Source organism: Glarea lozoyensis, assembly GCF_000409485.1.
Source record: "Glarea lozoyensis ATCC 20868 chromosome Unknown GLAREA13, whole genome shotgun sequence".
Taxonomy (NCBI): domain Eukaryota; kingdom Fungi; phylum Ascomycota; class Leotiomycetes; order Helotiales; family Helotiaceae; genus Glarea; species Glarea lozoyensis.
Window position 1 is genome coordinate 1,115,177 of NW_007360987.1, and position 22,226 is coordinate 1,137,402.

Sequence of the window (22,226 nt, forward strand, 5' to 3'; positions counted from 1 at the left end):
TCACGTTCCGGAACAAAAGTAACCGGCAAACCGTTTGTGGTGCCAGAAATTTGCCATTATTGGTGGCCAGCTTCGGAGGCGTTCAGCGGTCTTCTTGTAACTCCGTCTTCGTACTCGGCATTGGCTCATGTGATTGGCCAGCAAGAAGCATAGCTACCCCACTCAGTCCCAATTTGCAGTTCGATCTGCAGGGGTTCCACTTTGATTTGTAGCCGCAGAGGAAATGCAGTGAGAGAGGTACGGAGTACGCAGTACATGAATGCGACTCTTCCCTCGAGTCGTACAATTTCTTACAACACCACTCATTCCACCTCGTCGCCCCTCCACGTCGTCTCCTTCACCGATTCGAGTCTATCGACAACCCATTAACTTGGAGTTCTCACCCTTCATCTCCATTACCTGACCATTTCAATCGCATCGAGAATCTCCCCCTTTTTGGTTTGCGTGAACCGCCACACCGCTGCAACGATGGATATCGCACTCGAGCTGTTAGATACATATGCCTTGGACTGGATCTACTCTGCCATCCTGCCAGCACAACCGGCACCTTACAATTTGAAAGATGGAATGAGCAATATGACCATGGCGGATATGCAGAGTGCTTCGCCATGGCAGTACAAACCAGCAAGTAATATCATATCTTTCGCGCCAACAGATGCTGCGTATACAAGTCAATGGACGAGAGACAACGTATACCGACAGACACTATCGCTGTTCTTCATCACCTGGTAAGTCTGCGAATCTGCAAACGAGCTTCATAAGATGGTGAGCTAATTTGGTGTTTTCAGGTGGGCTGGAGCAGGAATATACTTCGTCGTCTCAACACTCTCCTACATTTTCGTGTTCGATAAAACCACCTTCCAGCATCCTAAATTCCTCAAGAATCAAATCAGAATGGAAATCACACAAGCTGTCCGAGCAATGCCGTGGATAGCAGTCATGACCACACCTTTCTTCCTCGCAGAAGTTCTCGGTTACTCGAAATTGTACGACACTCTCAGCGACGAACCGTTCCCATACTACAACTGGCTACAATTCCCAATGTTCCTCCTCTTCACCGATTTCTGCATCTACTTTATCCACCGAGCTCTTCACTCACCCCTGCTTTACAAATCACTCCACAAACCACACCACAAATGGATCATGCCAACTCCTTACGCATCCGTTGCTTTCCACCCAGTCGATGGCTTTCTCCAATCCCTACCTTACCATCTCTTCCCGTTCATCTTCCCGCTCCAAAAATTCGCCTACCTCGCACTCTTCCTATTCGTCCAAATTTGGACCGTCTTCATCCACGATGGCGAATACGTCGCCAACGGCACAATTTTGAACGGAGCTGCGTGTCATACCATGCATCATTTGTATTTCAACTACAATTACGGTCAATACACCACTCTTTGGGATCGTCTTGGCGGTAGTTACCGCAAGCCTAACGAGGAGTTGTTCAGGAGAGACTCAAAAATGGGACAGAAAGAATGGGAGAGACAAGTCGCCGAGATGGAGAACCGTGTCAAAGATGCTGAGGGCGAAGATGATCGGCAGTATGTGTCTTCGAAAGCTGTGAAGGTGGGCTCGAAAAAGGACAATTAGGTCCTTCCTCCCACAATATATCTGTTTTAGTCGACACTTGACACAAACCGCTTTCACAAACCTTGTTCGCCAATACCTCTCGAACATAAAAATGTACATATTACCAGAAACGATGAGAGCGAGACAATGACGGGGGGAGCTTCTTGGTTCTTTTTTTGAACTTGTATATTTGGGGGATGCAAGTCTATAAAGGCGTTCATAAGGCAGGGTTTGCTAAAATATAACTTAATTTAATTCTGTTTCTGGGGCTGGGTGGGGTAGAAGATGGTTTCTTGGGGAGGTGATGAAGGGATGATGGATGTGCTGTGAAAGGTTCGCTGATGAGGATAGTGACAGGAGAACTGGGGGTGATTGTAGATTCTTGGACTTGTAGGGATGCATGAAGGGATGGAAGGATGGTTGAAGATTCGTAGATAACTTAATTTTGAGGAATACACTCGTTTGAGAATACATCTTAAGATCCCTTTGGTGCTATATGGTATTATCCTTAGAAACCTCATGTCTTGATCTATCTATTCTCCAGCCCACAGTCGCCGACCAATATTACGGTCATTCGCCCAACCTCACGAATCCTCCAACCATACGAGTGTATAGCTTTTGCTTCCCCTGATCAAGTGCATCGGTTACCGTCTATATGAATATCAAGCTATAGGGTGTAGATGGAGATAATCGATGGCAAAATATATATTTATTCTCCTATCCCAAGAATAGTGTCCCGAGTCACATCGCATCTATTTTTACTGTGTACGTTCAATTGCATATAGACAGATGAGTTGACGATAAACTTCTTCGTAGATTATGAAATGGGAATGTGTGTGAATGTATTGATTATCATCCAGATTATATGAAGGCAGAGCGAAGTTCTACTCCTTGTTTCATCTGAAGCTGTATTTTGACGTTTGAGTTCAAGTGTATCCAGCTTTTGGTTGACATAGAAAAGTGCGATATGCAACAAAATTACGCTTTGTGAAGGCCGAATCTGTGTCTCACCTAAAGGTTGGTCTGAACAACAGAGTTGACGATATAAAGTATTTAGTTAACATAGAAAAGTGCGATGTGCAGCAAAACTGGCAGGAAGTTCACTAAGATTACTCGATAAAACCAGGTTACCTGTTACATGTTACATGTATTCATGTGAGCGAGCGAGTTTCTGTCTCGTCTAGAGTTAAAGGATATCTAGAATTTAGGCGACATAGAAAAGTGCGATGCGCAACAAAACTAGTATAGGACTCCAGAAGGCGGGAGCTCTCGTCATCCTTCTTTCATCTAAAGTTACGCTTCAATCTGGGAGCTAAGGTTATATCCGGCTTTTGGTTGACATGGAAAAGCGCGATGTGCAACAAATCTGCGGTTTTTGTACTTCAGATAGTACGAAACTGAAGGAGATCACTGGATGCGGGTAATTCCTTCTTTTACACGGTGCTCGGTGACCGAGCGAGTAGTCATGTCGTCTAAAGATGTCTCTTGTGACCAAAGTTGGAGGATATCTAACGTCATGTTAATATAGAAAGGTGCTATGTGTAACAAAACTACAACTTACTTGTAATTTAGAAAGTGGAACTCCGGGCGAGTCCTTGTCTCATCTGAACATATCCTTAAATGTTAGAGTTAAAAGGTATCTAATATTTAATCGACATAAAAACGTGCGATGTGTAACAACAGTCCGAGTCGATTGAATTTGACACTGTCTAATGTTTGTCTAAGGAGATCGACCTCAAATCTGAATACTACTGGACGTAGAAAATGGCGATATATAGTAAAGCTGTATTCCAGATAGTATGGTAAAGTACTATTCAGGTTCAAGATGGATTGAATGACTAAATCGACTGATGAATTGACCTGATGAAAGCGCCACGTGTGACAAAAGAGTATGATCTGAGCTTGAACTTGCAACTATCCCAAAAGATAATTTGAGGAAATTAATAAAAGTGTACGATTCGCAATAAAAACAAAAACATATAACTTGTACTTGGGACGAACGATAGGGCATTCTGCCAAGTTATTGGGACAGAGAATAATACCGCTATCCGATGGGGGGAAAGATCGTGTTCCATGGTGCCTGGAAAATTTAAAATGTATATGTGCTATAATAGTCTGTAGGTGAATGCACAACTGAATACTGTTACGCTTTTGTTATATATCGCACATTTTTTCACGTAGAAGTACAAGACTTTTAATTAGAGGAATGTTTAAGACTTTCTGAGATAATAGTACTAGTGCTTTATATCCGAGTCGTCTGTAAAGGACTGATTGTAGTATTCTAAGAAAAGGGGAAAACTACGATGTAGAATAGAATTCTACTTTAGATATTAGTATGTCCTGTAAAATCTTCTACCCGAAGGTTAATATATATATCTAAGAATATCAAGACCCTATACTACTTAATATAACTAACAAAGCGCGATGTATATAGCAGCCTATAAGTAATTAAACCTATACATTGTAATTTTGTTATACATCGCACTATTTTACGCTAAAACTCAAGCTATATAAACAGAATAGTCTTCCCCTCTGTTTAAGGAAATTTACTCGTACTTTACCTCTTAAAAGGACATCGTCCAAAAAAGATCAACTATGTATATCTAAGAGAAGTGAAGAAGCTCGATATCCAATAGTAATCTAATAATTTAAACTCCAAGTGAATGTTGAACGCAATCTTGCAGTGCTTTTTTGTTGTATATCGCACTTTTTCACATTATGTTTAAAGAGAAGGATGTTCGAGACTGTTTGAGAGACTAGTGATCCACGTATGTCGTCTAAGGTGGATTTACAGTAATCTGAGAGATCAAACATGCGACGTGCGCAGCATACTGCAAGTGAATGGAAATTCAAACCTCTATGTAGGACTTTTGTTGCATATCGCACTTTTTCACGTAATGTTTAAAGAGAAGGATGTCTAACACGGTATAAGAGAATAGTGTTACACGTGGAAGGATGTCGTCTAAGATGGATTTACTACAACCTGAGAGATTCGAGAAAGTGCGATGTGTAACAAAACTATAATACTAGGACTTCAGACGATCAGAGGTACGTTATCCAGGGGGACTTGCAGCAATCTGAAAGAATCGAGAAAGGGCGATATGCAATATAGTGTAATAGTCACACTTGAGATAATAGACAATACGTCGTGGAAGACTGGCTTAGCTGAAATAGATAGATTGTATACAATAAATAGTCTGGGGATGTGAAATAATATATAGTAGCCAGGTAATAGTCGTACTTGAGAAAGCAAATTACAGTTAGATGTTATGTCAAACGCAGTATATAGCGAACAAAAGTGCTTCTGTCTTGTAACAAGAATTCTCCACCCCAAAGAACACGGAGCAAAAGTTCATCTCATCTCATATCAGCAACACAGATGATGTTGTAAAACCTGAGACAATCGAGAAAGTGCGATCTGCAACAAAAACAGAGTCTTGGTATTTCAGACGGCAGGTTATTCTGAATATATGAATGATATCTAATATTATGTGAGATAATATGGAATATGCGATACGTGACAATAGTGGAATATCTCTAGTTTATAACGATCGCAGAACGTTGTTTCGTCCCATATTAGCTACGTGGACGGGGTTTAACAACATGAAAGAATTGTAAAAGTGCGATATGCAACAAAAAAACAATACTCCTCCATGAAATGAGAGGATGAGGTATGATATAAGATTGATATACTCTATCTAACATTGTTTGAGACAATATAAACAAAACGATATACAACAAATCTGCTATACGATAACTTCAGATACCAGGTCATCTCACATATTTTCCACCTCTACATTCAAACAATGAAAACGATCTGAGAAAATCAGAAAAATATGCGATGTGCGACAAACCCGCAGTCCTTGCAATATAGCTGCGTGAACGAGCGCAATATGCCAACAAAGTACAATACTCACCATTCACATGGTAACACCTCTCGAAGGAGGCCGTCCAAGATCATCTGAAAGTCTCGGGAAAATGCGATGTGCAACAAAACCATACTATAAAACTTCAAATAATACTAGACGCTCGATAATGAAAGTGTAGGCGGTTCACACAACCGATATAGAAGAGACACGAGAGACTCAAAACAAGAGAGTGTGGAACCAAAGCCCGACACCAGGGCTTGAAATCTTAGATGTGATGCCATCGCTGGATGGTGGACTGGATCAAGGCCGTTTATAGCGATGTGTGACGAAATTGCAAGTTGTTAGACTGTGCTTAGTTGAACTGTGAATCTGACTGTGATGGGCCCCGTCCATAGTGATATGCAACACAAGTGCAAGATACCATCAGGCTTGGACCTTGATGGACGCCATCCATTGCGATATGCAACAAAAGTTACATCTAACCAAGTTGACAGTATCGCAGAAAAGGCACACAAGAGACACAATATAGCAGACTGTAAATCATAGATTAAATCATCTATATCTCCCCATCTCCCACTTCCCCCTTAGATCCATCATTTACAAGCCTCTCTCCGTCCAAATATCCTTCCATTCCCAAAGCAACCCAGAATAAATAAATAAATAAATATACAAGAAATATTCCCCAACGTCATAAAATACACATCCCCATTCTCCTCGAAAAACTCCTCGCAATTTGAAGTTGGTATCATGAATACAATAAACGCCTGCAATCTTTTTTTCGTCATAGGGTTCATCCTTTTGAGTAGATAGATAGGTTGGATGAGATGTGATAATCATGGGTGAAATGGAAAGATGAGATTGGTATAAATAGTAACGCCGGAGTTTGAGTATGTCGTTGGAATTCATCTAATAGGTGGTCGTTGACGAAGGAAGAAAGAATGGCCGTAAATGTTTGATGTAGATTGATGGCGAGTGTCGTTATGCCGGAGTCGAGCACATCTCAGTTCCATCATAAGAAACCCCCCTCGCCTCCAAAAACGCCAACACTCCCTCTCCAACCACATCTCTTATCCCGATTATCACCAGAGAGACCTGGACTTCTCAAACCCCCTTCTAGGCCCTCAAATCCATACTCACTACTCGTTCTTCTACTCCCGTCCTTACCAGAAGAAGAGCTTGCGTTTGTTTGTACCAATAACAAACTACTCGTTGACGAGAGCCGTTTTGTGAACTCTTGAAAGCTAAGTCTTTTGACGCTGGTACTGCTTCGTCGTTTTTCTTTCCCACGATCATCAGCTTTCAGATTTCCATTCCCACTCATATTTTCTTTCAGTGTTGGTATCGTCGCTGTCGACATCGATCGAGATGGAAGTGCCATCGAACTCGGGCGACTTGTTTTATTTCGCGATGAAGTAGTCCCCGCTCGAGGTCGAATATTATTAGATGCTGATGGCCCGCCATGGAATGCCGACATGGCTTGAGAATTGAGAAACGGAATGGGTGGGCTTCGGGGTGGTGGCGACAAAGGTCGTGCTGATGGTGGTGGTGGTACTCGACGGCCAGAGATAAAGTCCAACGCTCTTTGAGCTGGTGTTGGCATTTCTAGCTTTTCCTCCCCTTCATCTCCCGATTCAACATCATCGGAATCCTCTGACTCCTCATCCAGGCCCCATTCTTCTTTATTTCTGTTCTGACTAACCAGCCCCTTTTGCTTCTTCTTCTCATCGACCTCCTTCATCAATGCTTCAAATCTGGCGATACTACTGATCTTTTCCTCATCTATATCTCCGACCCTGCCGCTTCCTGGTATATATCTCAGCTGAAATGCTCTGTCTAAAATCGTTTCTCGTGGCCCTGGTGGGGTTGACGCCATTGGTGATGACGGATTGACAGCTGAAGCAATGCTATTACTGCCTCTTGTATGTGAAGATAATGCGGAAGACCGTCCTTGAGCGGATGTCCACCCTTCAATAAATTGAGTTTCATAGGTAGACGCAGGTGAGGGAAGATCTGAAGGAAGTGTATTAGGATAGTTGTTAAGGTGTGAGGTGAAACCTATAGGTGGATGTAGTGAGCTTGATTGAGATGAAAGATCAGAACGCCGCGATCTCAAGCTGGGTGAGGGCGATATTATATTTGAAGGCCTGTCTCGAGGTGCATGCGGATATGTGTTAATGGTATGACTGGACGATCGTTGCGATAAGTCCGGTCTTGGAGAGCCCTTTGATTCTCGAGGTGCAAAGGGATTTGAAAAAGCATTAAAAGATGGGCTCATAGGTGTAAGTGGGCTGTCCTCTGGAGTATCTATGGTTAGTTTTGACCTTATCGCCGCCTGCCAGTCATATATGGTATGTCTCTCGTCGGCAACAGTTCGAAATAAGAGCACGTTCGCCCATGGATCTTTAGATGTGAGCCCGGCTGTGCGGCTTGATCTTCGTTTGCGCTGTTTCTCAGACATGGAATCGGGTTTTAACTCAAGCATCAGAGTTGGGAGAGAAGTGCCCTGCTTTCGGTGTTGTAGTGTCCGAATTTCGCATGTCGTGAATGCAGAGACTGGATGTTGTGAGACGAATTCCCAATCGCCCTATGTTCAAATCAGCACTGATTCCTGAAGCAACAAAATTATCCCTACCTTTGCCTTATATATCGATACGTATAATCGGGGGTTTTGGCTATCTTCTTGTGGAGGAAGGGTCTCGGCGAGATTAGGTTTCGAAGGTGTTGATTTAAGCCCTTTCCTGGACGATGACTTTCCTGTGCTCTCGGAGAGTATGTCTGTCTGTGTTTTCAAATGCGCCCCAGTCCCAAGAACAACGTATCGAGGCTGTGATGAAATGTCAGTCTATCAACGAGGGTCCAATTCCCGAATAACAAACCTTCCACAATGCCCTCCCGATAAAGGTACCTCGCTCTGGAGGTACCGACATCAATCCCTCCATCAAAATCATCTTGTCGGATGTTGTTATGGTTCCGATTGTGCTTTGCGCCAAAATACCCAGCAAGCCTTCTCTTTGTCGATCCAAGTGGCCAAAAAATGTTTAAAACATAGTTCAACCAATTCTGTGTTCCCTGAGATATTCCACGCACCCTTCCAATTCCTTAATCTAAGATGATGGAGCTTTTCGAACTGAAGATTCGTTTGTCGCAAAGTTCAGATTAACCTTGGGCTGGTACGGGTAGCAACCGTGCTAATAATGCAAGCTACTGCAAGGTGCTAATCACACAACGAAGCTCCGTTTGACTGTGGTCCCCAGCTTATCCTATCTGAGGTTCGTCTGAATCCGTCCCCGCGAGGTTTAAAGTATTTCCCTGCGTGCCTGAATCCCGGCGACTGGAGCGGCGAGGCTACTTGTAGCAGTGTGCAGCGACGGCGCTGGCTGCTCGTCGAAGACCTAGAGTAATGGATTGGCTGGTCGATGGCCCTCCAGCAAAGCCTGCGGTGAGCGATTGAGGCGGTATGAAAGGTTCGTCGGTCCTACTAGCAGCAGACTGGCCTCCTCTGGCGTGCTAGGTTTGATGGCCACGCCGTGCACCGCACGTTTCTGTCCTTAGCTATGCGTCTGCAGTTGCAGGCAGGCCGACACAACTCTGGGAGCGGATCTGTCAAGTGGAAGTGGAAGGCCAACTCTGAGTGGGCAAGTGCCTAGGTGCGTTACGGGGTCGATACTGACGGGCCGTCAAAGGGTCAGGTTTTGGGTCCGCAGCTGATGGCAGCAGCCTGAAGACCGCTCGGAGGGCGAATGGGAAGCAAATAGAGGCAGCCGAAGCAAACTGTGACTATGTTCGATGCAGTACTCGACGCACTGGCAGACGCACCTTGTCTGCAACATGCAAAAGCTCCTTGTATGCAGTAGCAGCTTTTTGACGTGTGGTGTATGCGGGTGGAAGAGAGCGACCGAGGCGGAGAGAGCTGGACAAATGATATATGGATTAGGAGAGAATTATACGAGCAAGAGAAATGAGTGAGAAGTGATGTCTCCAAGATCTTGTACGGTTATCCAAGGGAAGTTGGTCGCGAGTGGTGTTAGGATTTCTTGCGGTGCTGAATGCGACACGGAATACCGGTGGGACAATGGATGTATGAAGTTGACGGGAAGGGTACGCTTGAGGTCCGTACATGAGCAATAGGAATAATGATTTTTGCGGTTCAATTTCTTTGTTCAAACAGTCCTCTCCTTGAAATTGGATGTGTAAAGAATCATAGGATCTATTCAATAAAGTTACGGGTGGCCTGTGCCTTCTGTGCCTGCATTTCATGAGGGCCTTCATCTCATCACAACCCCTTGAACCTTGTAATCAAGGCATAGCGGGATAACTATAAAGTAATAAGTTGGTATTTATTTATAGATTTCAATATTTCAATGACATTATTTACATCCAGCTGAGGAATTCTTGTTTGACTCGCGGTTTCAACAAGCGCCATATAGATCCTTCGGTACAACGCTTCTCATTTACTGGCTCTTCCTCTCTTCCGCAACTCCTTTCTCGTGTTTCTTTTCTCATCAACTTCACTATCCGTTCATCAAAGTCGCCTTTTCCCGTGTCCCTCCACAGCTCCTCAACCCCTGATTATGTCAGGATGCAATTGCGACCTGCCACTCTTGATCGGCAATATACTCCGTTATATATAAATACCATCAACTGCCTTTCACGGCGTAGCAAATTCTCGCCCTGCATTAGTGTCTTCAAAGCGCCAAATCACCTGCAGGAGTGTCTCGTTCTCGTGTGGCTGTTTTCTCGGATTTTAGCACGACGGTGCTTCATCATGAAAGAATAGGCTATGTGCAGCTCTCTCACGTACTTCGAAGTCAATGTCGACGAAGCAATTCATCAACACGAAGCCACGGCCTGCCGTTGTGGAAATGGCGGCAGATCTGCGAAGAGTTCCGTGAGCTTTGGGGTACAAGATGCTTCCGTATTTCCAGGGTCGAATGTGCAAGTCAATTCCGCAGATATGCCGGTCTACCGACGTACGAAAGGTACTTGTCCCAATAATAATAATCCCGTACAGAGCGCATCTTGTTTGAATTACCCAGCGTGGGGTGTAAAGAAGCCAAGTCCTCTGTTCGGAAAAATCGCACGATGGATGCTCTCCTGATTTGATACCATCAAACTCCTTTGCCTTCAACGGGCTTTGGGAATCACATCACACCGCATCGATACTCAACTGACTTCCCGCTCCAACTGGTACCCGCCCCAGTAAGTTACGATACACATTCTTCGAGATCAGTACCGTGGTGCAAGTGACACTGCATCGATATTGCTCGTACAGAATTGTCCTCGATCAAGATTGGCCGAGCTCCTTTCTCCCCCTCTTGGATCTTCCTTGACCAAAGAGACATCAATGCATTGCCGTCCGGGATCTTAAGCTTACTTGCCACTGTGGAGATACAGCTGGCACAGTAAGTCTCCACATGAAGATGGAAATGGAAGACATCATCTACATGTAACTGCCAACAGCAGAAACGAAAGACATCAGGAGAAGAAGCTTGACAACCGCCCGAGATTATGGAACGATCAAACATGGCAACAACAGGAAGTTTACCTGTTTAACATCGCATTCGCACAACATATGCTGTACCTACTCGAAGCAGAAGCAGAAACTTGTACGATCTCGGTTCTTCCATCCGAACTTCTCACAGCGACAGAAAACCCCAAGACCAGTTCCCACTAAGTTTTTGAAGTATGGATTCCCAGCATCCATCAAGAACACGTTTCCAGCGGGCCGCGCCACAACGAAAGGACAAGAACCATGAAAAGCGGTCCAGGCGCAAGATACTCGAGGTGATCACCGCGGTCCGCATTCCATACGCCAGGTGTCTCCCTGAAGAAATCTGTTCCAAGATCAGCTGTTCAAGTCCTTCTCAAGCCTTCCATGCCATTTCAAAAACCAAATCATCTCGGGTCATATCCAACGTCCGAGCAAACAACCCGTCCATGATCCATTTGACAATTCCATCCATCAAAAACCATCCCAAACTAGAAAACCCCTCCCCTTAAATCTCAACCAGCTTTCCACAGAGGCCCTGCAAAGAACCCTATATCAGAACGGAATATTTATCAAATGCACACGCCCTATGCTGCACACCATTCCCCTCCCTGCAGAAGACTGGTATCCATCTAAAGCGGGATGTCCACCGTCCAAGATGCCAGTTGATTATCGACTGCGATAAGGCGTGGGTGGCGGTATAGTATATTGGCGTCTGTCAACGAGTATTCGGAGGTTGTGGTACTGTACGAGGTGATGCTTATCAAAGGTACAAGTATTATAAGTCAGAAAAGCATCTCAAGATACAAAAACCCAACCCTCCAAAGCACCACCTCCTCCTCAACTTCTTCAACCCCAATCCCGCACCATTCCCCATCCCCCTCCTCCACAAAAAAAGGGGGAAAGGCACAAAAACACCAAAATCCGGTAACGAACGTTTCTCTGGCCGTGACTAGCCGTCCACGCAATCCCACTGGCTACAAACCCAAGGTGGCTTGCAGGACTAGGCCGTCACCTGATATGTAGTGATACCAAATAATTCGAATCTCTGGTGGCACTAGGAATCTGGGCGTACGTGACGGGAAACCATTGACTTGGTAGCGGATGCGGAGGATTCTGGCGTGGAACATCACGTTTTTTGGTTCTGTGATGTGGGTGAGTTATTTCATTTTTGCTGCTGTGACGCTATTTACAATATTAACAAGCTATTCCTCCTTCGTACTCCGTCATGATATTCGTAACCGAGCCCCTTATCCTGAACACCAGCGCTTGAAGTCCTGGTATGTATGAGTACTCCCCGAGGTATCCTGTCCGTCCTACGAAACCCAAACCGCAAAATATGAACGACCAATCGATGACTGGAAAGAAAAGTGTCAGAGACAAGACACTCGATGCCTTCACCCTCCTGTAAATAAGTGCTACCAGACCGTTTCGATTTGCAAGCCGTCGGTGAAAGAGCCCCATCAATGAGCAACCTCATCACCATAAAACCTCAATTTATCACTCATAATCTTCTTACGATGCAATCCAAGATCATTAAGCAAACTCTTCAGACACTCCTCCGTCTCATCCGTATAAGCCTGTCTCGCAAGGTCAACAGCCTCGTCGCTGGGATACTCGCTATCTGGAACCTCCGTATGGTCATCAATATCAGACTCCGCAGTCGGCGTCGGCGGTCCTTCGTCGTCATATACAAGCGGTGGTTCTTCCTCAGACAAATCTCTCGTGACGCTGCCGCCACGATAACTATTCCTGGTGCTATTTCGTTGTAGGTTGATAGGTGCTTTAAGCTCTTCAAGAGCGAGCTTTAGGTGATTTCGGAGAGCTTCGTTTTCGGTTTGTAGACTACGGATTTTGCCTTCGGCTACAAGACTGCGCTCTTCCATCATGCGTTGCATGACTACCACTCTGTTTTGATATTCTTCAAGTTTCTCTTCTTGATCTTTTCCTTCCTTCTCTTTTCGGCGGTTCTCGGACACGCTGTATTGAAGCGCACGAATCTCCTCTGCCATGGCAACGATTTGAGCATCACGTTCCGCAGCCGACACTAAATCTTCATTACGGATAGCACGAGTGCGGATTTTCTTTGCTTGATCTGCATACCGAAGTGTAGATAGAGTCTCATCATAATCCGATGGTGCAACACATGCAATCATAGCTGTCTTACTGTTACCGCCCAGCGAATCCTTGAGCAGCCAGGTAAGAATCGAATCTCGAAATGGTACGACATCTTTACTTTTCTTTCCAGGACGAGACGTCTTTGGATCTGCTAATGCAGCAATTACTCGACCTAGAGTGGTGAGAGACTTGTTGATATTGCTTCCTTCGCGAAGCCGAGCACCCGTCGCTTCTGTTGCTTTCGCACGCTCACTACCTGCAAGATCGACCAGTCTGATTCTTGCCACACGCTCCGTCGTCTCGTCCGTCAGCATGTCGTGACGAATCGACTTCAGCATGATTGTAAAAACCGAATGACTTCGACTACTGGTATCGTTCATCTTCGTGCTTGCTGTCGTTCGGCTTGCATCACCCATATTCATATATCGCATGATTTCCGAGTAATTCTTGACTGGTGCATCTGTCAAATCCTTAACATACGGTCCTTCCGTTGGTGACTCTCGGATTTTGAGGTAGTGCGGCGCCTGATTGGCATGTACTGGAACCAGCAGATCTCGAACATGCTCATTATAAACTTCGAAATACGAGACATGAACACTGTACGAAGTATTCGGCGTTTCCTCCTGTGCTTCCTCAATTCTTTGAAACAAATCCTCGCAGGTCCTCGGAATCAATCCAGGTTGATCCTTCGTTCCCATCATGGTATAACTCTTGCCAGAACCAGTCTGACCGTACGCAAATATACAAGTATGGTAACCTTCGAAATTATGGTCCAGAAACTCCTCCCCGAGACTATCGTACACATCTTCCTGATGCGCATAATGTTCGTCCGCTGTGTCATGACTCCAGAACGACTTATCGAAAGTGAACTTTTTGTCATCGACAATTTTTCTCATCTTCGAACGAGAGTTCGCTGGGTCTAAATCATTAGGCGCATGAAGGGTGGTTGCTTGGTTTATAGGATTCATTTCGACCAGACATTTTGCGCCTCTCTCAATCTCTATTGCCAACAATTAGTTTAATCGTTCTCAATTTGACAAATGCGTTCTAACCTCTTGGAAGAAACCCTCTAACCCTAACAACCACTCTAACATTCCCACCCGGATTATCCATGGCCATTGGCGGCGGTTCGCTGCCCTCCCTCAATCGTAAAGATGGTGTTGATGCAGAAGTCCTAACAGTGCGCATTTCCGCCCCTACTCCGGGCATTAATCGTGGATCCAATGCCATGTCAATCAATGCTTCGTGAATACAATCGATCGTGTCGTAGAGTTTAAGCTTGTGGTTGAGGTACATTGAAGGTTTCCGTGTACGAAGTAAATATTGGGTGGGGATGCTGTTGGCTGGGTGAAATGTCGCAGGGGTACGTGGTCAATGATCTACAACAAGCTGATGCCGTATAGATATGGCTCAGACGTTTTCTTCTAAAGGATTCGAAAATTATATGTTCATATCTTGCGCACAGAAAATAGAAAATGGCTGAAAGATGATTGCAAGCTTCATTTCGGCATGTCAACAATGTTGTTGCTAGTTACGCGTAGCGCGATGTAGTTCGTGATGGAAGAACTTCTTCCCGAGCCGGTAATCACAATTTTAAACTGCAAAACTCCATAATCATCACTTCCCCTAATTGATTGTCTATTGTCAATTGCGTATATGTTCGATCGCGTCTGTTCTTGCTTGTAGTTCTACATTACATCTTACTATGCCCTTCTGGCTTGCTCACGCCTTCTATCTTCAACCATATTTGATCAACGAATGTCCATGATGATTCCCATCCGTGAGGTCTATCTCCTTGATCGTGGAAGCTGCACTTTGGTTGGTCAGTTATTGTAATTTAAGAATTGAGGCCTGTTTACCTGTTATGATACACCGCTTACTCAACCTGACGATGAACGGGAATCAGTAGCTGAGCTCTGGGAAGATCCAATTGGTTTCTTAACAGATTGCAAATCCTCCGGCCGTAGCGTTGGATGTCGAGTCTGTAGTCCACATCGTCTGTATGCTCAACTGCTGCATCTATAGCAGCCTGATCCTCGTAGGTGATCCCATCACTTGTAAATTCAATCTTTACCACATCGTTATTACCAGCCATGCCGTCAAACCACAATTCGAGCATGACACCTTTTCTCTGTCGACGAGAATGTGGATATAGCTCAATAGCCAGCTGCTTCAAGTTTGGGAAATAAGAGAGACTTTGTTCCAGCCAACCAGTACCATCCTCACGATCAAGTCGTTGAGTCTTGATCCGCAAGATCTCAACGAAAGAAAGATCCTTGGAGTCATTTAAAGATAGTCCTAAAAGTGCACGATGTGCGCGTGAGCCTGGCTTCAAGTACAAACAGTCCCTCTTAGTATCGAAGAGCACTGGTGGTCTGCCAGCACCCGTTTTAAAAAGGTAGGTGAAGACTTTGGTTTTGAGCAGAAACTCCCTTGCCTCTCTGTGAGTGGCTAACAGACTAGGTAGCTTTTGCCCTATCACAAAAAGGTATGCATCCTTTGGTGGACGGTTCGGATAGCGGAGTTGGACCCATTTCTCGAGGACTTCAACATTCCTTCCACCCTCTAAATCCAGGGCTGCCAAGTATATCAACTCTTTTATTTCGAGGGGAAACAAAGGAAACATGTGGAATTCGGCTTGTTGCCGTCCAAGGGCTGGCGGAGAACTCTCACTTCTTCTTCTGGTCTTTCCCAGAGCATGTTCATGCCCAGAGCCTCGCGTTAGCTGGACGCCCGCTGGCGTATTAAAGTTTTCCGGGATGGAGTCGAAGGAAGTTGACCGATGTAGGCGATTGGTTTCCCACGGGACGTTCATCTTGTAGTGTAGTCTATCGATTTATTAGCTGAAATCATAGCTAAGTGTCCGAAACTAAGCCGTAAAACAAAAAACATAACGAAACTAGAGATAGATGCTTGGGTTGATGATGCTCCTTTAGATGTGTTGTGTCTTAACAACTTAGCATGTTTCCGCGAGCTCGCGCATTCTCCACAGAGCGCGTTCATATTAAGGCTCTAGGTTGAATCATGTGAAAGCACTGTTCGACCAAACTTTTGGGTAGATGAGTTGTAGAGGAGGGGGATGTTCATGTGTGTAGAACGAGGTAGAACACAGCTAGGGATAGATTGATACGTACAGGGGGTTATAACTTTAGGAAGCTGTGTGGTATTCGGCTGGTAATCGATGCGGATACAGATCAGGAGCAACAGAAACCTGGCTGTCTAGTAGACAGAGGTTGACGGCTTGCAGAGGAGGCTATATTGTTCGCGAAAAAGGCTGTATTTGTATTTTGTCAGTACTTGTCCCAAGGATTGCAGAAGCTCTCTCCATCTCTGGCGCCCACGAAAGAGTTGCCACGTGGAGGTATTCAACTGCTAGGCAACGAAAGGAAGAGAACCTACTGTCTGCTGATGTGGATTCCCTTGTTATCAGGCCGTATGAGATTGATATTAAGCAGTCGATCAACGTTGTTTCTTCGGGCTAGGCTTAGAGTGCGGTCGCAAGGCAGTAGAGCCTGATGTCGCAGGAGGGAGAGCGCGATCTTGTGGGGGATGCTTGAGAAGGGGGTGCGCGGGAGGAAGGAGATCTGGCAGAAGCAGTGGTTGGATGACAGTCGATGCGTCTTTGAGAGATTGATGGGAAGGTTTTGGAGCTAATCTGCGAGCTTTGCGCGGTTTGAACAAGTCTACAGAAATGTTGCAATCTTGAAAGGGTGAAGAGCTGTGAAGAAAGAAAGTTTGCTTCCAAATTTTGCGGGCACCCCAACAACCGTTTCTGTTCGCGCTAGCAGAGAGGCTTCACTGCCGCTATTTTGGAACCCTTCCCCTCACATACACTTTCAACTTCATTACGTGCGTTTAGAAAGAGAACATCCCAACCCCTTTCATAATTCATTGTGTCTGGTGATGCGCAAAAGATAAAATTCATGCAACAAACAAGTACGAACGCAAGAGCAACGATGTGGCTATCAACATGTGCAGGTACTAAGGTACGCATAACCCCTTTTTGAATGGTTTAAAAAACACTCTAATGCAAGAATACAAATTTGAGATTGGGTCCTAATTTGATGTAGTAGAAAGGAAAAAGCATTGTTCTTTACGTCCCGCACCAAAATCAACACGAGAACAAAGCCCGATGAGACTTCTCCACTAAAAGCTACCACCGGCACTCTTGAAAGATAGACAACTATGCAAAACACTGTTCTTGGCTTTGTGGGGTGATGGTGGGGTGGAGGAGCTACCAACGTTAGGCAAGCCGCGAACGACAGAGCATACATTCCCACGCAAAACGACATTCGCACAAGGAAAATTGCGGCCCGAGACTACCGAGCCAATACATAATTACAATAAAGAGATTTCAGACATTGCAAGAATTGCTTCCCCTGATGGGAAATCAACTCTCCAGTCGTTAAGTGACGTTGGGGAAAGGAGAAGTAAGCGAAAACAACCGAGTCTTGGCGTTTGAGAAAAGGGGTCGTCGAGCCTTCCCCTTTTTCCACTTTAGAGATGCAGGAGACCTCAAAAGCCATGTCTGTTTTTCGTTTCAAATGAATGAATGCGCTCTTCACTAAATGCAATGACTGTTAGCTTACATTTGCACAGTTTTCGCAAAGAGCTTACAAGTGCGTCTTTTTAACTGCCATCCACCCATTGCCAGATACTGGAACTAAGGTAGAGATTCAAAGTTCAATGACATGAGTGGTGGGGAAGGCTGTCGTACTTTATCTCCTTGCTTTTTCTCTTTGTTTTCTTCCTTTTTCTCTCCTTTCTTCCCTTCTTTCCTTTCATCCTGACGCCAAAGCATACGTCTGCGTTGAAGTGTTCCCTCAGTGACCAGATGGCGATTATAGTAGTCAATAGTCGAAGGCTGAAGAGATTCATACTCGGCTGGAGCAGTGTAAGAGGGTTGAGCTACTTGTGTATGTTGTGGTTGATGTTGAGTTGAACTTAGTTGTCCAGTTTTACCCTCTCTGGTAGCGAATTTTGAAATCTGTGGCTTGCCAGGGCTACCAGATTCGAACGAAGAATTCGGAGCGTGGAAATATCCATAGCAAGAGATGTAAATGTGTCACCTGTGAAAAGTTCGGAGAGGGGCCAAAGATCGCCTACATCAATTCCAAGTGGAAGCTGGCTAACATTTTGGGTCGATGTTGTGCCTTCCACGTCTTGGTTCTTGCTGTGCATGAGACTGTTGCTAGAACCAGTGAGACTCGGGGCTGTCGGTGTTCTGGCATAGTCAAACACCCCATTTTGCTGAACCCGCTTATGAAAACCTTGAATCGGTCGGCTGCTATTTGGTTTTGACCGCTTGAACTCATGTCCTATTCCTGAGATCGATGTGTATATAGCTTCGTCTATCTTTCTAGGTCTTGTGTCGCTATTCCATAACTTCCAGTCGGATTCATGGCTCTTAACTGGCGTTGCAAGCGATGCCAATCTGACCGTTCTTTGTCCATTCAAGGGTGTTGGAGCGTTAAGTTGCGCGTCTGGGGGGTTTAAAGTCTCGTCTGGAAGCTCCTTAGCCAAGTCAAAGTCCGCCATGCCGAATTCTTCGTTATGGTCTTCCATCAGATACTCGGTAAAACTAAAAGTCTCCGCCATAGGCTGCAGATTTCTCTCTGTATCCATGTTGTCGACTCTTTGAGCCTGAAAGCCTGTGTTGCGTACCTGTTCGTTATCCACGCGCGAGCGAACATCCCCTTCGAAGTTTCCTATAGCGTTTCGTGAGGCGGGAGTAAACTGCGACTGTTGTGTAGGGTATGGCAAGAATGTAGATATACTGTGCAGTTCTTTTGCTACTGGTACTGCCGGCTTGGCTGTTCTGTAGACTCCTGTGGCATCCGAAAGCCCTGGCGTGGTGGTCGTCGTCCGAGGGCATTTCTTTGATGAGATGCAAGAATCAAAGTCATCGATTTGGGTCCATTTCCGCTTCTCGGTGAGAGGATATGAGCTCAAGTCACTGCTGTATACAGCTTCGGAGGCTTGGTGATTTTGGATCTGTGGTTGCGTCGCATGCTGGCGTAGATCTTGGGGCAAAGAAGGCGTGTCTGCTAATAGGTCATCGAACTCTGCATTATAATCCCCCCACTCGAAGAGACCATCTTCCAAATCTTCGAATCCTATACTTAAGCTTTCGTGTTCCCAGCGATTCCCTCTTTCTAATGCAGGCTGTTTGTCAGGATCTCCTCCCAGGGTGGTCGCGTTCTTTGCGGGTTGCTGCAGATCCTCTATTACAGAAGTATATTCCGTGTTAGGCGCTGCCATCACTGCGTCACTGCTAAACAGTTCTGGCGCTGCGAGTGATGTCGTTGATAGTCTTCGTCTAATATTTGGATAATGCGGCAGTAAGTAGTCGCGGGCTCGATGGAATAGCACTCCTGTGCGCTTTGGCTAAGTAGTCAGCGGGGGACGGAGAGAGATCGAAAGGTAAAGGTAATCGCTATTACACGATAATAGAACGTTGCTCTGAGCTCATCGTTGCCAAACTTGATGATTTGGAGTGGTTCTCACCTGGAGATGCTAGTTTGTTTATACCCTTGTATCTCAACCCACGACTTCGAATCTCTGAGTTTAAGGGGCACAAGCGTACTGAAAGATACCGCTGGCGATATGCAAAGAAGCAAGAAAGCTGTCAGACAGTGCGAATGGTCTTCGTAGCAATGAAAATGTGCGGTTCAGTAGTACAATTGGCGGCATTGGCTCAGTGTGGGAGGAGGCAGACGCGAGAAAGTGAATATGAGCTCAGAAAGGGTCAACACAGACGCCCAGCTACCGCTCTTCCGTATCTTAAAGCAGCCAACACAGAAACATAGACCTGCATTGCTTACACCATTAGTTGGTAGTCATTGTCCAGTGAGCTAGCATCATATATAGGTTGTTAGGCCCCTGCACCGCTATAGATACCTTTGTATACATCAGAAATGAAGAGTAAAGAGTATGCACGTTATACCTGAGTTAATCTACTCCACAATCATAGCCCATACGGGCTCTATATAGTCAAACTCCTGACGGGTTGCTTAGAATGTACATCAATTCCATAGTAGGAGGTGTTCCTCTGACTGTACTCGACTCTTGATGTCTTTCCAGATATATAATTTAGCATTCTAACGATACACCAGCTCGCAACTCTCCATATTTTCTCTTGAATGCACAACACGATACTCCTCGACTTGGGCAAAGAGGACAGATGCGAAGAGGATAATCGTGTCTGTTTCAAAATCTGCGATATATCCTAAATATATTCAGTGCTAATTGTCTGAGTTTCGGTTGACTTGCGCACTTCCTTCTCATTCCAAATTCACAACAATAATAAGGCAGTATAACCTTGCCGCCCCAAGTAGAGAGCGCTCTAAGCAACGGTTTCCAAGGCAAGTCAATAAATCACCTTTCGAATTTTCAGAACTGTTCCCCCCCCAGCCGCACAACAAAGCAGGACACAAGTTAATAACAACCTACAAACAAACATCCAGTCGTGCATAGCACCAAGAGCAATTGCGCCATAACTACAAGGTAGTTTGTAAGTCAGAAAAACAGAAAATCCTTTTATCTTTCACCTGCTAATTATGCAATGGACGCAGGCACACAATACACATCTCTCTCATCACCTCACAATCCACCACCCACCACCCACCCCTCCAACCGCCGCCACCACAATGGAGACCATCCCGGAAGACCAGGCTGTTATGGTCCTTTGTGGCCACTTCCCCACCGCAACCCTACAACCCTGCCAGTATTGCGCAGCCCTCTTCTCCTCGGCCGATAAGAGTCAACTCTTACCAATTTACCAGGCCAGCATTGAGGAGATCCTCAAGGAGGCGCGTATGGGCGGGAGGACTCTGAAGAGGAAGTCGGGAGTTTGGGGCCTGCGGGCAAAATTTTCTGGAAGCAAGTGAGGAGACGCGGATACCAAAGGTATCAGGAAATTTTGCGGAGCGAGATGGAGGGAGACAATAAAATGTTTTGAGTAACCATGATCACTCTTGTGTCTCGAACCCATGTGACAGTGATGAGAAGAGAGTATAATCTCACAAAGCAACCGAGGAAATGAGGCTTGACTAACGCACTAATTATGCCAAACCTTTATAAACAGAAGAATACAGTAAATGAGTACTGATCCATGGGATAGTGATGAGAACACCTGATATTATCAGAAAGGAATAGAATAAACCAGGATTGACCAAGATGAGAGGGATGAGAAGACTTATATTCTCAGAAATCAATAGAAGAAATGAGAACTTATTAACCTAATATTGGCCAAGAGACGGTAAAATCTCACAGACCAAGAGAAGAAATGCGGATTGACCCAGGTGATAGGGATAAGAAGAAAGTACAATCTCAGAGAACAATTGAAGAAATAAAGACTTACTAACCTGATATTGATTAACAGTCCTTCTAATCTCCGAGAGATACAGAAGAAATGAAGATTGAGCCGGTACGGCAGTGACGAGAAGAGTTTATATTGTCAGAAAGCAATAAGAGAAATGTAAACTAAGGTAGTTTATTTTCATCTGATTGAACCTAAATACCTCTGTTTTATCAACATAATGCCTGAAAATGGGTGGTTTGTAGTATTTCGTCAAAATTATTGAATCCGTTTGACACATTGTTAAGTTTACAAACAAAATCCTAAAGAATCCATTTAAGTGCTAGAATGACAATCATATTATCTCAACTTCAGAATGTGGCTTAGTTGGAGCTTCAAAAAGAGTCTCCGTATTTGGAGATTTACTTTTCTTTATTGGTAATCGTTGAACAAATTAAAGCAAATGACCTTAATACACGTGTAAACTTTCGCCGTAGTAGAGAAAGGGTGTAATTATTTCGAACAAAAAATGCTAAAGAAGATATTAGCGACATGTACTAGGACAACATTTTCAAACGGACTCAATGACTGTATTCGAAAACACTTCGCATTAAGATCTCATTATGTCTGTCGGCAAATACTGAATGATATGACACGAATGGAAAGAATAAAACTCTGGTAAGAAAGAACATGTAAAAAACATTACAGAAGTACTAAAGAAAAGAATTACACATGTAGGGATAGGACAATGAGTATTTTGTTGCAGAGACCACAAAGTTTAAAAGGGCGTAAACATAAAACTAGAAGATATCTCCACCTCCCAGCCTCTCAAAATGGATGATCTAATTCAATACTTGATAACAATTAGACAAGGCAATCTTAA

At 44.7% G+C, this 22,226-nt stretch overlaps 6 protein-coding genes across 6 annotated transcripts; 2 read left to right on the forward strand and 4 right to left on the reverse strand.

Moving 5' to 3' along the window:
- Positions 1 to 468: 468 nt before the first annotated feature.
- GLAREA_10324 (uncharacterized protein) lies at positions 469 to 1,590 on the forward strand (the record flags this gene model as incomplete). The annotated part of the gene is made up of 2 exons (XM_008080374.1): positions 469 to 728; positions 789 to 1,590. The coding sequence occupies 2 exons, from the start codon at positions 469 to 471 to the stop codon at positions 1,588 to 1,590; spliced, it is 1,062 nt and encodes a 353-aa protein (XP_008078565.1).
- A 4,857-nt stretch (positions 1,591 to 6,447) lies between these two features.
- GLAREA_10325 (uncharacterized protein) lies at positions 6,448 to 8,386 on the reverse strand (the record flags this gene model as incomplete). The annotated part of the gene is made up of 3 exons (XM_008080375.1): positions 6,448 to 8,022; positions 8,071 to 8,262; positions 8,315 to 8,386. The coding sequence occupies 3 exons, from the start codon at positions 8,384 to 8,386 to the stop codon at positions 6,448 to 6,450; spliced, it is 1,839 nt and encodes a 612-aa protein (XP_008078566.1).
- Positions 8,387 to 12,389: 4,003 nt separating this feature from the next.
- GLAREA_10326 (P-loop containing nucleoside triphosphate hydrolase) lies at positions 12,390 to 14,274 on the reverse strand (the record flags this gene model as incomplete). The annotated part of the gene is made up of 2 exons (XM_008080376.1): positions 12,390 to 14,044; positions 14,097 to 14,274. 2 exons carry the CDS (start codon positions 14,272 to 14,274, stop codon positions 12,390 to 12,392), a joined length of 1,833 nt encoding a protein of 610 aa, XP_008078567.1.
- A 507-nt stretch (positions 14,275 to 14,781) lies between these two features.
- Positions 14,782 to 15,859, reverse strand: GLAREA_10327 (uncharacterized protein; the record flags this gene model as incomplete). Its single annotated transcript, XM_008080377.1, has 2 exons — positions 14,782 to 14,857; positions 14,925 to 15,859. 2 exons carry the CDS (start codon positions 15,857 to 15,859, stop codon positions 14,782 to 14,784), a joined length of 1,011 nt encoding a protein of 336 aa, XP_008078568.1.
- A 2,129-nt stretch (positions 15,860 to 17,988) lies between these two features.
- On the reverse strand, positions 17,989 to 19,305 carry GLAREA_10328 (uncharacterized protein; the record flags this gene model as incomplete). The annotated part of the gene is made up of 1 exon (XM_008080378.1): positions 17,989 to 19,305. One exon carries the CDS (start codon positions 19,303 to 19,305, stop codon positions 17,989 to 17,991), a length of 1,317 nt encoding a protein of 438 aa, XP_008078569.1.
- Positions 19,306 to 20,693: 1,388 nt separating this feature from the next.
- GLAREA_10329 (uncharacterized protein) lies at positions 20,694 to 20,933 on the forward strand (the record flags this gene model as incomplete). The annotated part of the gene is made up of 1 exon (XM_008080379.1): positions 20,694 to 20,933. The coding sequence occupies one exon, from the start codon at positions 20,694 to 20,696 to the stop codon at positions 20,931 to 20,933; it is 240 nt and encodes a 79-aa protein (XP_008078570.1).
- Positions 20,934 to 22,226: the final 1,293 nt, after the last annotated feature.